Genomic DNA, 13,236 nt, shown 5'->3' with positions numbered 1-13,236 from the left:
AGGATGACAGATTCTCTTCCCGAAAGGATAAAAGTAAACCGGATGGGTTTTTACGACAATCGACAATGGTTTCATGGTCATTATTAGACTCCTAATTCCAGGTTTATTTTTTTTATTGAATTCAAATTGCACCATCCACCATGGCAGGATTAGAATCTGGGTCCCCAGAACATGGCTCTGTGTCTCTGGATTACTAGTCAAGAGCCAATACCACTACACCAGTGTTTTTCAAACTTTGTTTCCGGGGACCTCACCTGCGCGACCCACCATTTTATCTTGCCGTGTAATATTTGGGTGAAGTGTGGTGAACCTCCAATGTCTAGAGGATGAGAACTTTCAGTTTCTGCATTTTATTCCTGTGAAATTTCATCAAATTAAAAACTCCCTCAAACTTGTAATAAAAAGGCTGCAACTGTATTAAAAAAGTGTGGCCGCACTGTGCATGCATGCCCAATCATCAGTGCGCATGGGTACATGCGCAATGCGGCCGCATTTTTAAAATATGTTCGTGGCTATTTTGAAGGCCGCTTGCAGCCGGCATTATTAAAAGCCAGCTGCTGCGGCTGTTGTGCGTGGATTTGCGCGATCAGGAGCTCCACGACAGACGGCTCCGCGACCCTCCCGACACTCGCCCACAACCCATCTGCGGGTTACGCTCCCGACTTTGGCAATGCCTGTACTACACCACTGCCTCTCCTATTGCTCTGTACTCCATGCCTCTATCTATGAAGTCCAAGATCCTGTATGTCTTTTGAACCATTTTCTCAAACTGACCTGCACATTCAAGGATTTGTGCACAAATGCCCCCAGATTCCTCTGCTTCTGTTAGCTACTCTGGAATTAAAACCTTCATTTTCTATTGCCTCTTTTGTACCTCCCAACAAAATGCTCACTGAAATTGTCTGAATCAATTGGTCCAAATTACACAACAACTCTCTATTAGGATCCATGTGTGAAAAAGCTCGCTTCTACATGACAAAATCACCAAAAGGCAGACAGACAAATCATGCAGTAACATTTCTTTATTAATATATGGGACTATATAAGTAACAGTATTTTACAATCAGAAGTCATGGTATTCCGTTCTTGAGCAAAGAGGGGATAACACCCAAGATGAATATCAAATGATCCTGGCAGCAGCTGAGGAAATATTTCCTGGCTATGGCATGGCTCACTAACTCACCAAAACCAGTGGGACATTTGGTAAAGAAACCAGACATGCTAACAAACCCACGGTGAGCTGTGGTGGATATCGTTATTGATTCGAGAGCGGGGGTTAAAATCACTGTGGGGGAAGAGGGTATCTGTCAGTGATTCCCAGAAATTTCACATTCTTACATTATGTTCTTGGCCACACGTGAACTAATGTGATGATTAACTTTGAATAATACTTAAGAAAAAAACATGTTGTTCTTTCATGTTAAATTGTATGTAAGTACAGCATTTCCATGTCAATAACTGTACAAAGGAGTTCAATTGACTGACATACTGACACCCTTTGATATTTTCCTTTGCTAAATTTCATGATAGAGTATCTAAAAAAGCCATTCCCCGCATTTCCTGACTGCATTAAACTCTCTCCGTATAATTGGAAGAACTCAAAGCGCCGCTCCCACTGATTCAAAGTAGTCAACCTTACTGAATCTTTTGTTTCTTCTTCCAAGCAATGGTACAAAGTCTCTTCAACAATAGAACTGTCAGCACTGTAACCATTAGGACCAGAGACAGCAGGAAAATCATCACATCTACACAATGGTAAGCATACCAGGGGAGTCGGTAAGATTCTGAGCGTAAATGTGCTGCACCTTTGTGCCGAGCAACGTACTCAATCCAGAAAATGGCTCTCTCCATTGGAGACTCTGGTTGATCCCTGTGGAGAGCAGAGAGTTTCTGCATGTTATCCCGATAGGACGTGTTGTTTATGACTTCATGAAGTGCTTGCAAGAGATCTATTGGCTGCATGGCTGCGACATTAATCACTTTGGCTGCCCCTCGGGTTTCAAGTCTGAGTAAATTGTCAAACTGGTCAAAAAGCAGAGGGATGCCAACTACTGGCACCCCATGATAGATAGCTTCATAAACTCCATTGGTGCCACCATGGGAAATGAATGCTCGTATCTTGGGGTGCCCTAGAAGGTCATTCTGAGGGATCCATTTTGCCAGTAGCGTATTATTTCCTATGTTGGGAGGGATCTTTCCATCGTGTCTCCAAATAACTTTCTGAGGTACTTGAGCAAAGGCCTCTGCTATTTTCATTGTAATTTGCATTGGCAAAGAGCTGATAATGGTCCCCAGAGACATCACAATAATCCCATGTTCCCCTGAGGATTGGACAAACTCTTCAAACTCTGGTGCTAGAGGTTTGGATGGTTTACACTGGAATCCCCCAATGTAAACAATGTTTGGCATGGTGGGTCTCGGGAATTCAAATATAAAATCAACTCTCATCAGCCACACATCTGCCCTCAGGAGAATCATCTCAATATCTGTGTCTGGGCCCAGATAGCGATGACAGAGTTCATTGTAAATGGGCTGAATAATAAATCTTGAAGCAGATAGTTGAAAAAGATTTAAGATGACATTTAGTGTTCTTTGTAGAAAACTCATTTTGTCTGTAAATTGAGATCCGATGATTGGGATATAGGAAGGTGGCGATGGGGCAGAGAGGAAATGAGCTTCCCCACTCATGAACCAGCGAACATTATGTACCAAAGGGAGTTTTAAATAATAAGCAAGGATTGGACCTGTGCCAAAAGCAGGATCAGTAAGCAGCAAGTCAAATTTTGCATCTTCAAGTTGCCTCAGCACTCCTTCAGTATTGAAAATTGCACTGGTGAAATCTCTAGCACAAGCATGGTATGAATGCATAGCAGACCATTTCTCATGTTCTCGCTGAACGAAGACCCATGGCATCAGACCATTGTTTGAGACTGCCAATGTGTTTTGTAGATATCTTTGTATTACTTTTTCAGATTCATTCTTGCCAAGGCATTTTTGCGTTTGAACCACAATGGATCGATAGAGATCAGACCTCTCCTTGGTGTACCAAGCTGTTAAGGAATGAACCACAGTGATACTGTGTCCATGAAGTTTCAGTCCTTCTATTAGAATTCTCATATTGATCCAGTGACTTCCATCAACAGGAACAACCAATATATTAGCTCCCTCAGTAATAGGACAAGACAGGGTGATGATGGTAAGGATACAAGCAGCCAGTAATTGACTTCTCCATCCAGAAGGCTCCATACTCAGAAGGACAGATGTCCAATTCCTATTGAAGAATCGAATGTAAGTAACAATGACACGAGAATACATTGGAATTAATATGACATTCCCGTTGTTTCCACTCCGTTAATACCAGAACAGTGTTTTGCTTAAACAAAATCAGGCTTGAGGCCCTGTTGGTAAATTGTGTTGGAGTTGCAGCTCGTGACAAGAGTTTATCAAGTTTCTTCAACAGCACCAACAATTTATATTTAAATCGCACATACAACCTAATAATACGTCCCAAGGTGCTTCACAGGAGAATTTTAAAGCAACATTTGACACCAAGTCACATTAGATGATTTTAGCGCGCATAGCCAAAAAACAGATTGATTTTAAGGAGTGTCTGAAAGAGGGAAAAGGGAGGTCGAGTGGAAGGTTGTTGAGGGAAAGAATTCCACAGTTTAGGACCTGGCCAGCAATGATGCAGTAATTAAAATTGGGGATACTCAAGAGCAGAATTAGCTAAATTCAGGGGCGGGATTCTCCCCTACCTGGCGGGGCGGGAGGTCTCGGCGGGGCGGAGTGGCGCGAACCACTCTGACATCAGGCGGCCCCAAAGGTGCGGAATCCACTGCATGTTCAGGGGCTAGGCCGGCGGCGGAGTGGTTTGCACCCCATCGGCCGGCATGGAAGACCTTTGGCGCCACGCCAGCCGGAGTCGAAGGGACACTGCCGGCCTGCACGGGTCCACGCAGGCGCGGGAGTGCAGCGGTTGCTGACATCATCCCCATGCATGCACAGTGGGGGGGTTCACATTCGCGCCGGCCATCGTGGAGGCCTACACGGCTGGTGCATGGGAAAAGAGTGACCCACGGCACTGGTCCACCTGCAGATCGGTGGGCCCTATTCATGGCCAGAGGCTGCCAACCGGCACGGCACGATTCCCTCCCATGCCGAAGCCGGGGAATTCGGCAGCTGGTGGGGCCGGGATTCACGCCGCCCACGCCCCCCGCCGATTCTCCGACCCCCGGTTGGGGGGGGGGGGGGGGGGGGTGGTCGGAGAACCTCGCCCAAAGGGAGGAGCTTGAAAATAAGGATGAGAATTTCAAAGCCAAAGCATTGCTTGTCCAGGAGCCTTTGAGTACCGGGGTGGAGGGGTGAATGGGACTGGGTGAGTGTAAGAACAGGGGTGGCTGAGTTTTGAGTGACTTCAAGTTTACAGATAGTAGAAGATGGGAAGCTGACCAAAGGTGCGTCGGAAGAATCAAGTCCACAACAAAGGCATGGACGAGGGTTTCAGCGGCAGATGAGCTAAGGCCAGGGCGGAGTCTGGCAAAGTTACAGAGGCTTTCTGAATAGTGGCAGGAGTGTGTGGTCGGATGCTGGTTTCAAAGTGATATATCACACCAAAGATGTGAACAGTCTTGGTCAGCCTGAGGTAGATGCGTGGGAGGGAGCACCGGGTCGGTGGCTATGGAATGGAATTTGTAGTCGGGGCTTTGGTCTTCCTAATATTTACCAGTTCTAATTTCTGCTTCTAACAATTTGCGACAGCACTGGCTCCGTACCTGTGGGAGATGTTCACAGACTCACTCGAGAGGGGCACCTTGCCTCCAACTCTAACACAAGCCACCATATCGCTGATACCCAAGAAAGACAAAGACCCAACGAATCATGCAGACCCATTTCGCTGCTCTGTGTGGATGTGAAAATACTTGCAAAAATCCTGGCTAAGCGGCCTGCGAGCTGCATACCAGAGGTGGCTGCAGAGGACCAGAAGGGCTTTGTTAAGGGTAGACAGCTAACAACAAACATCAGGCGACTGCAAACATGATAATGACCCCTTCCGGGAAAGAACACCAGAGGTGATCATCTCCCTGGACGCAGAGAAGGCCTTCAACAGAGTCGAGTGGAAGTACCTCATTGATGTATTAGAGTTGTTTGGGCTGGAGACAGGGTTCCCCTCATGGCCGAAACTCCTGCTTAATGCACCCAAGGTGAGCATACGTACCAACACCACCAGCTCTGAATACTTCCAGCTGCACAGAGGAACAATACAGGGATGCCCGCTGTCCCCTTTTCTACTCACCCTGACAACTGCGCCTCTGGCGATCACCCTCAGAGCACGAGAAGCTGGAAGGGAATCCGAAGAGGAGACAGAGAGCACAGAGTCTCACTCTGCAGATTCCATGCTCCTCTGCATCTCAGACCCACAAAACGAAATGGAATGGACCATGAAGCTCCTGAGAGAGTTGGGAGCCATCTTGGGCTCGACCCAAGGATCCCCAAAAAGGTCCTACAAAGAAGAATAAACATGGGGGGCCCGGCCCTCCCAAACCTGCAGTACTAACACTGGACAGCCACTGCAGAAAGAGTGAGGGATGGGTGAAAGTACCAGAAATGGAATGGGTAAGGATGGAGGAAAGCTTATTTTCATGGACGACTCTCTGGGCACTTCCATTCCTGCCAACCAAACACCCAACAAGCCAAGTGGTGGTAGCCACACTGAACCTGGAGCCAAAAGAGACAGCACTTCTGTCCAACCAAAATGTCCACTATGGCCCCCATCTGCGGCAACCACAAGTTTGCGCCAGCCATGCTAGACGCCGCCTTTAGGAGGTGGAGAGAGTACAGGTGGACACTGACTATTAGGGACTTCTAAACAGAGGGCAGGCTTGCGGCCCTAGAGGAACTGACAGAGAGACTGCTGCTAACCAACAGGAATGAATTCCGACATCTATATTTAAGACCTTCCTCCGTAAAGGAGACAACAACATACCCACAGACCCCGAGATGCACAATATTAGAGGAATTGCTGGATGCATATAACCTGGGAGGGGGGGGACTATGGGTACCTGTATGGATGACTATTAGAAAGGACATGCTCCCCACTAGACGAAGCATGAGAAAATTGGGAGGAAAAACTAGGAATGGAAATAGGGTGGGGCAAAGTACTGAACAGGGCCAACTCCACCTCCAGTTGCGAATGGCTAAGCCTCATGCAACTGAAAGTGGTGCACAGAGCATACCTGACAAGAATCTGAAGGGGCAGGTTCTTCCCGGAGGTGGAGGACAAGTGTGAACAGTGCCAGGTACCGCGCCCCCGTGTCCTGGGCCTGCCACAAATTTGCTGGGTTCTGGCCAGCCTTCTGCAAGGCAATACCCAAGGTTGTGGGGGTGAGGATGGCGCAGGGCGTAAGAGTCGCAGCCTTCGGGGTATTGGACAGAGCTATTTATGGCGACAAGGGCCCTTGCTTGTCCTTCCCTAATGGCCCGCCAAAGAATCCTGCTCGGCTGGAGATCAGCAGCACCACCCACAGCTGTAGACTGGCTGGCAGACCTGTCGGAATTTCTCCAGCTGGAGAAAAATCAAGTTCGTCATCCGAGGGCTTCCACAAAAGGTGGAGGTCAGGGAGAGAGGAGGGGGAGGTTCCGGAACAGCCGGGATGAACAATAGGGATCCTAGAGCAAGACCATAAAGAATAAAACCCCCAAAGAAACACCTAAAACAGGAAAGGGAGGGGGGGGGGGGGGGGACGGGATGGAGCCAATCGACAAAGGGGGAGGAAAAGGGGAGGGAAAGAGCTGCATTGTGATGACAATCACCTACTGCAAAATATGTGATCCTATAAAGTCTCCTAAAACAATAAAAATGAGTGGGGGGGGGGGGGGGGGGGATTGATGCTCGTGGAGAGCTTTTGTAAATTGTACCCAATCCGCACACCTTTGTTCGTGTGTAATGAAAAATATCAATAAAAACATTTTTTTTTAAATGACATTTCTGCTCACCGCACTGGATGTCAATCGGTCTGATAAACTGGTGACTGTGTTGGGGTTGGGGTTGGTGGTGGTGAAGTACAGCTGGGTATTGGCAGCATGTCAGTAATGCTGTGCTTTCAGGTGATGTTGCCAAGGGCGTGTATAGATGGGAACTGGGAGAGGGGGCGGGGGGGGGGGGGTGGTTCAAGGAGAATTCCTTGGGTGACACCAGGGATAACAGCGTGGGAGCAGGAAAAGAAGCCATTACAAGTAAGGCTCTTGCCAAAGTTAGATAGATAAGGATGGAAACAGGCAGGTCCAGCCTCACCCAGCTGGACAAATGTGGGAGGTACTGGAGGAGGATGGTGAGACCCCTTGATTCCCCCCCCCCCCCCCCCAATCCCTGTTTTCCACATTTTTATACCTGGTAAAGAGAAATGTTCGAAGAATCTGACAACATCCTTTTAATGTTACAGTTTTCCCCAGGGTTGTACATCGCGGCGGTGTCCGAGAGATTGATCAATTTCTGGAGACTCCGGGCCAATTCTGGAACCCCAGCGGGAGGAGTGGTTGTCAGTTCACAAACATGTACTTTCCACCTCAACACTTCTGCTTTGAACCCAGCCTGTCGCCATTCTGAGAAAATGAGACGCACTAAATTATTTATTTACTTCTTGAAAACCAGCGACCGAGTTTTCAAGACTGGGGTTGCAAAGCAGCAGACCGTTCTTTTCTTGATTTTTTTGTGCGGATTCTGGTTCTTTGTGAAAGGACAGTTTACACTGCCATTTGTTTCTTGACCAGTTAGTTCTGCGCCCACAACAATTGTTTGTACATTCGCTATGAATCTGAACAGTTGCTCACGTCGGAAAGATTAATTTTATCCAACAGCAGATTGCAAATTTATAGTCTTCGCTTACTTACTGATGAATCCGTTAAATGTCTTGTTGACGCGGGGGTGAAGAAAGTTTAGTCCAAAGTCTTAATTGATTGTGTAACTCTTAGTCTTGTTCTTCTCTTGCCGCCATCTGGGCTAGCCTTTACCCGATCTGATAAGTATGTGTTTAACCCCTTCCATTCAGAATTGCTCGATTTTCATGACTACACAAAGCATTTAAGTAGTTCTCCACCCCTCCCGCCGCCAATATTAAACTAAGAGCAGAAAGACTGAATGAGTGGAGGAATTGCCAAGGCTGAGTGGGAACTAACTGTTGGGTTAGCTGTGTGAGTGACTGCAGTAAGCTTCAGAGAGTAGTGTCGCTGAATTTCTGATGGGACTAAATATGAGCATTGACACTTCTGGACACCTCTTCTGGTATTTGTGCCATTCCTACTCCCTTCAGTCCTGTACATTTTTTGTCATTTTATCTCTCTTGGTTTTCCTGTCTCAGACCTTCCTTTGTTCATGGAATCATAAACTCTCTGCAGAAGGAGACCATTCGGCCCATTGAAAGAGTACTCCACCCAACCCCACTCCCCCACCCTATCCCCGCAAATTCAATTAATCTTTTGGACCAGAAGGGGCAATTTGCGCATGGCCAATCCACCTAACCTGCACATCTTTGGACTGTGTGAGGAAACCGAAGCCCCCGGAGGAAACCCACGCAGACGCAGGGAGAACGTGCAGACTCCGCACACAGTCAGCCAAGGTCAGAATCGAACCAGGGTCCTTGGAGGCAACAGTGCTAACCACTGTGCCACCCCACTCTTTCCCATTTCACATGCTTATAACCTTCTACTTTTCCATTTTCTCCCAGTCCCCATGAAAGACCACTGACCTGAAACAGACCATAGCTTCCGGGTTCGCCAGGTTAGGATTTGGGGGGGTTACCCAAATTGGAGGGAGGGATAACACAGAATCGCCGAGCAGAAACTTATAGCCAAGTTCCGCACACATGAGTACGGCCTCAACTGGGACCTTGGCTTGATGTCGCATTACATTCACCCCCCACCCCCCCCCCCCCCCCCACCATCTGGCCTGGCTTGGGACAATTCACACTTCTTTAACTTGTGCTTATCCCTCTCTCCAGTTGCTCCGTCTGGACCTGTAAAGACTCAATTACCGGCAAAGACTCGCATTCAAAGTATCGTCTTGCATCTTTGACTTTGTTTATATATATGTTTCTGGAACCCACCTCTTCATTCACCTGAGGAAGGAGCTGTGCTCCGAAAGCTAGTGATTTGAAACAAACCTGTTGGACTTTAACCTGGTGTTGTAAAACTTCTTACTATATTTCAATCATAATACCTGTTTCTTTTGTCGCCACTTCATAAGCACGTAAATCATGTTGCTTTTGACCTGCGGTTGCAAGAAGGACTTGGCAATGGGGATTGTGGTCCTCGTGTGCTGGGAGAACATTCGCTGATGAGACCAGACTCTGCCTTGGCACATTTTGCAGCCTAAGATATGCAACATAGAAATCTGTTTGGCCTTGGGCACATTTCTCAAGTTGATGCTTGGCTAAATGCACCGCCCTTTCTGCCAGGCCGTTGGACAGTGGATACAGGGGACTACTCGTGATGCATGAAAAGTCCCTGAACTCTCTAGAAATGAACTGACGAGTGTCGTCTGTCATTATCTGTTGTGGGATGCCGTGTGTGGCAAAGTTTCTCTTGAGCTTGCCTATGACTGTGGTGCTCTTCAGTTCTGTTAGTGGTTGATTTAAAAAGAATCAGAGTATAATTCACAACCCCAAAGATTTGCAGGGTAGGTGGATTGGCCATGATAAATTGCCCCTTAAGTGGAAAGAAAAATGAATTGGGTACTTTAAATTTATTTTTTTTAAAGTACATGTCAAGGGCTTATCCTATTTACTGCTTCATTCGAAGATATCAGACATCGTGAATGACTATGGAAGACCTAGGACCTCATGTAGATGCAATGGTTCCTTGGCTAGGTGCAGCTTGAGTGTGTTGCATGGTGCACACCTGGATATTTCCCTCTCTATGTCTGCATACATTGAGGGCCAGTTTATGAAAGTACTTTGCCCTCTACCTGGTTGCTTCCAAACCTGGGTGCCCTTGGTGGAGTTGCTAGGTTTAGGATGATGAACACTGACCAGGCAATATCAGCCCACTCACATGGGGAAGAATGTGCAGATCTTGTTGGGAAGCTCCTTTCAGGACTCGGGCCTACCATTCATAATGACATTATGGAGCTGACTGTAAATGAGATTGGCCTGGAGGACATCCTTAAGTTCCTCATTACGATGAGACAAGGGAACCTGTATGGTTATGTCAATGTCCTCCTCATGGTCTGCCTGGCCAGTGGTGCGCAGGAAAGCCCTGGAAAGAGAAACTGGCAGGTACAATTCCTTACCACATTTGTAGATGACACTGAGGTTGCAGCGCTGTACCTGAGCATCATGTGCTGCAGTTACTGCAGGGTGACGAGGCTTTTTAAGAATAGTGATGAGTGGCTGATGATCAATTTCAACACTTACAGGACGGTCATATATGAACTCTTGTGATTTCTGATGAGCAAAGAATTGGACAAGGAGTCTTCGTGTCAGTGAAGGCTCTTGATGTGAAAGCTACTGGCCTGCCATTCTGGATGCAAACCACATCAAGGCCGTGCTGGGAGGCATCTGTTTGTAGGATTACAGGGGCTTGAACTTGTATTGTAGCATTAGAGGAGCTGAGAGTGTATACTTGAGCTGGTTAAATGCAACAGCGTGGTACTTCTAACAACACCATTTGGCATCTTGATGGAGCTGACAAGGTGATCCAGTGATTCTGCAGGACTCTGTACTAAAATGCTTGCTTTTTGTGGTATAATTGAATGATTTAATCTTAGTGCTGATATGATTAAGAACCCTCATGTCATTTCTTTTGTTACATTTTCACCAAAACTGCCATAATCTACAAGGCTACAAACCAAGAGTTGGAAGATGGGATTAGGCTGACATCTCTTTTCAGCTAGCAGACACAATGGGCTGGATGGCCTTCTACTGTGCCATAAAGTTTACAAACTTTCCATGACCTGTTATATATTGAAAAAGACAGCATCACAAATACTGTGTGGAACCAGGGGTGGGATTTTATGGCCTCTCCTGCTAATAATGGACTTTGGACAGCTTGCCGCATTTTCCCTCCCAACCGCGACAAGTGTCTGCCCCACATCCTAAGTGTGGACGAAATATTGTGTGTAAAATAGTGAAAGTAGTCAAAAAAACCAAAGGTTAATCAAGTCCAGTTTTATTCTGTACTGATAATGAGCAAAGTCATTCACTCTCTCACCTTGACACCCCTGTGAACTTGTTTTTACTGCTACAGTTTCACAGGTTACAGATAAAACTTAGATATCAAGTTGTCATGTGCTGCATTGATATCTAAATTACGTCTCTTCAGTAACCACGTTAACTCAGGGTTTTTCAAAGTGCGGGTCACTGGCGGTTGTCAGGAGGGTTGCCGAGCTATCGGTCACGGCATTCCTGAGAGGTGATCCTGATTCTGGGAGAAACACCCAACAGCCCCTACCAGCATTTAAATTGAGATTGGCGGCCGCGGCCACATTTTAAATGAGAACTAAATGAGACTGTGCAGTCTTCCATCCATAAGCGGCATCTATGAGCAGGTCCCGCATCCTGCATGTACACTTGATGTCAAGCGATTTGTACACATGTGCTTTTGGCACCAAACCACGGTGAGTTTCTTTTCTAGCTGCTAACAAGCATGGCAAGGGGACTGTGAAGATGGATCATTTTGTTACAAGGAAGAGATGCCCAGACACACAAATAGGCAGTGTACCTATTGGCCAGGATCTCACATCTGGAGGTGCTGGAGAGAGCTGTCAGAAGAATCCATGGCAGGACAGAGCAGTGCTAGTGCTAGCTATGTACCAAGCTCCCGGGCCGCTGGTTACCAGCCTATAAGGAAGAAACTTAACTCAGGAACAAAGCAGTATACAGATAAATTCCATCTTACAGCTGTTATGACTAGCCCCTAGTCAGGTTTCACCAAATTTGTTGATCCAGACGAGACCCCTCAGTTTGTTACCATCTGGCTGGGATACCCCCTAATTGTTACAAACCCAGGTGAGGAGGGATGATTGGCTCCTTGGGAGGGATTCTCCGACCCCGCCGTCGGGTCAGAGAATCGCCGGGGGCCGGCGTCAATCCCGCCCCCGCCGTGTCCCGAAGTCTCCGGCACCAGAGATTCGGCGGGAGCGGGAATTGTGCCGCCCCCCCCCCCCCCCAGCGATTCTCCGGCCCACAAAGTGTCGAAGTCCCACCGCCGTCACGCCTTCTAACGGCATGGATCAAACCACCTACCATACCGGCAGGATTGGCGGCGCGGGCAGGCTCCAGGGTCCTGGGGGGGGGGGGGGGGGGGGGGTGCAGGGCGATCTGGCCCCAGGGGGGTGCCCCCACGGTGGCCTGGCCCGCGATCGGGGCCCACCAATCGGCCAGCGGGCCTTGTCGTGGGGATACTCTTTTCCTTCTGCCTTCGCCATAGTCTTCACCATGGCGGAGGCGGAAGTGACCCCCTCCCTTGCGCATGCGCGGAGATGACGTCAGCAGCCCCTGATGCTCCGGCGCAAGCGCGGACTTCCGCCGGCCGGTGAAGTCCCTTCGGCTCCGGCTGGCGTGACGCCAAAGGCCGTTCCCGCCAGCCGGCGGAGCGCCAACCACTCCGGCGCGGGACTAGCCCCTCAATGTTAGGGCTTGGCCCCTAAAGTTGCGGATCCACACCTTTGGGGCGGTTCAACGCCGGAGTGGTTCACGCCACTCCATCACGCTGGGACTCCCGCCCCGCCGGGGAGGGGAGAATCCTGGCCCATGTCTTTATTCAACCCACCCTCTGCTGGTAGCAACAAGGTTTAATTTAACAAGGTTCCCCTTCCTTTCGATACCTTTTCCAGGCCCAATAGGTATGTTTAAAAAGGAGCCAATTTAACCAGGCTTTCTTGAGTGAGGATAGAGTAAGTTTGTTAACTACTAAAAGGGTAAGGAGAAATGGTATGACACATGCATCTACATTCAGACAGACTAGAGATAAGAATTGCGTCAAATTGTAAGTAAATACAAATAAAAATGTCTATGGAACATTTGAGTTGCGAGTAGATGATGACGCGTTGCGACTGTTACAAGTTGATTCCAGTATAGTTTACCTCTGTTGGTGAATAATTGATTCTTTGGTTCAAATTCTGCGGTTTGGTAGAGCGATTTCAGTTCTTTTTCCAGCTGCGATCCCTTTTTGTGGACTGGTTGACTTTCACAGTCAGAGTGAGAGTTTTAGATTTCCCTGCAAACAATGCCCCTTTGCTTT

The 13,236-nt window shown here is 47.9% G+C and overlaps 2 protein-coding genes across 3 annotated transcripts in view; both read right to left on the bottom strand.

Moving 5' to 3' along the window:
- LOC119975061 (UDP-glucuronosyltransferase 2A2-like) overlaps positions 1-8,010 on the bottom strand; it is a 35,255-nt gene extending 27,245 nt beyond the window's left edge. The window contains exon 1 of the mRNA XM_038814555.1: positions 7,891-8,010. The gene's annotated coding sequence lies outside the window, so the exon portion shown is untranslated. The remainder of the gene's footprint in view (positions 1-7,890) is intronic.
- LOC119975062 (UDP-glucuronosyltransferase 2A1-like) lies at positions 1,005-8,015 on the bottom strand. Of its 2 annotated transcripts, none has more exons than XM_038814558.1 (2): positions 7,891-8,015; positions 1,005-3,271 (listed from the first exon to the last, which is right to left on the bottom strand). In XM_038814558.1, exon 2 carries the CDS (start codon positions 3,244-3,246, stop codon positions 1,636-1,638), a length of 1,611 nt encoding a protein of 536 aa, XP_038670486.1. In that variant the 5' UTR covers positions 3,247-3,271; positions 7,891-8,015; the 3' UTR covers positions 1,005-1,635. The 2 variants fall into 2 exon arrangements, with proteins under 2 accessions (XP_038670486.1, XP_038670487.1); XM_038814559.1 differs by having other exon boundaries at positions 7,887-8,005.
- Positions 8,016-13,236: the final 5,221 nt, after the last annotated feature.

The sequence above is a fragment of the Scyliorhinus canicula genome, chromosome 12, assembly GCF_902713615.1.
Source record: "Scyliorhinus canicula chromosome 12, sScyCan1.1, whole genome shotgun sequence".
Classification (NCBI taxonomy): Eukaryota; Metazoa; Chordata; class Chondrichthyes; order Carcharhiniformes; family Scyliorhinidae; genus Scyliorhinus; species Scyliorhinus canicula.
This window is presented reverse-complemented; position numbering and strand designations above follow the sequence as displayed.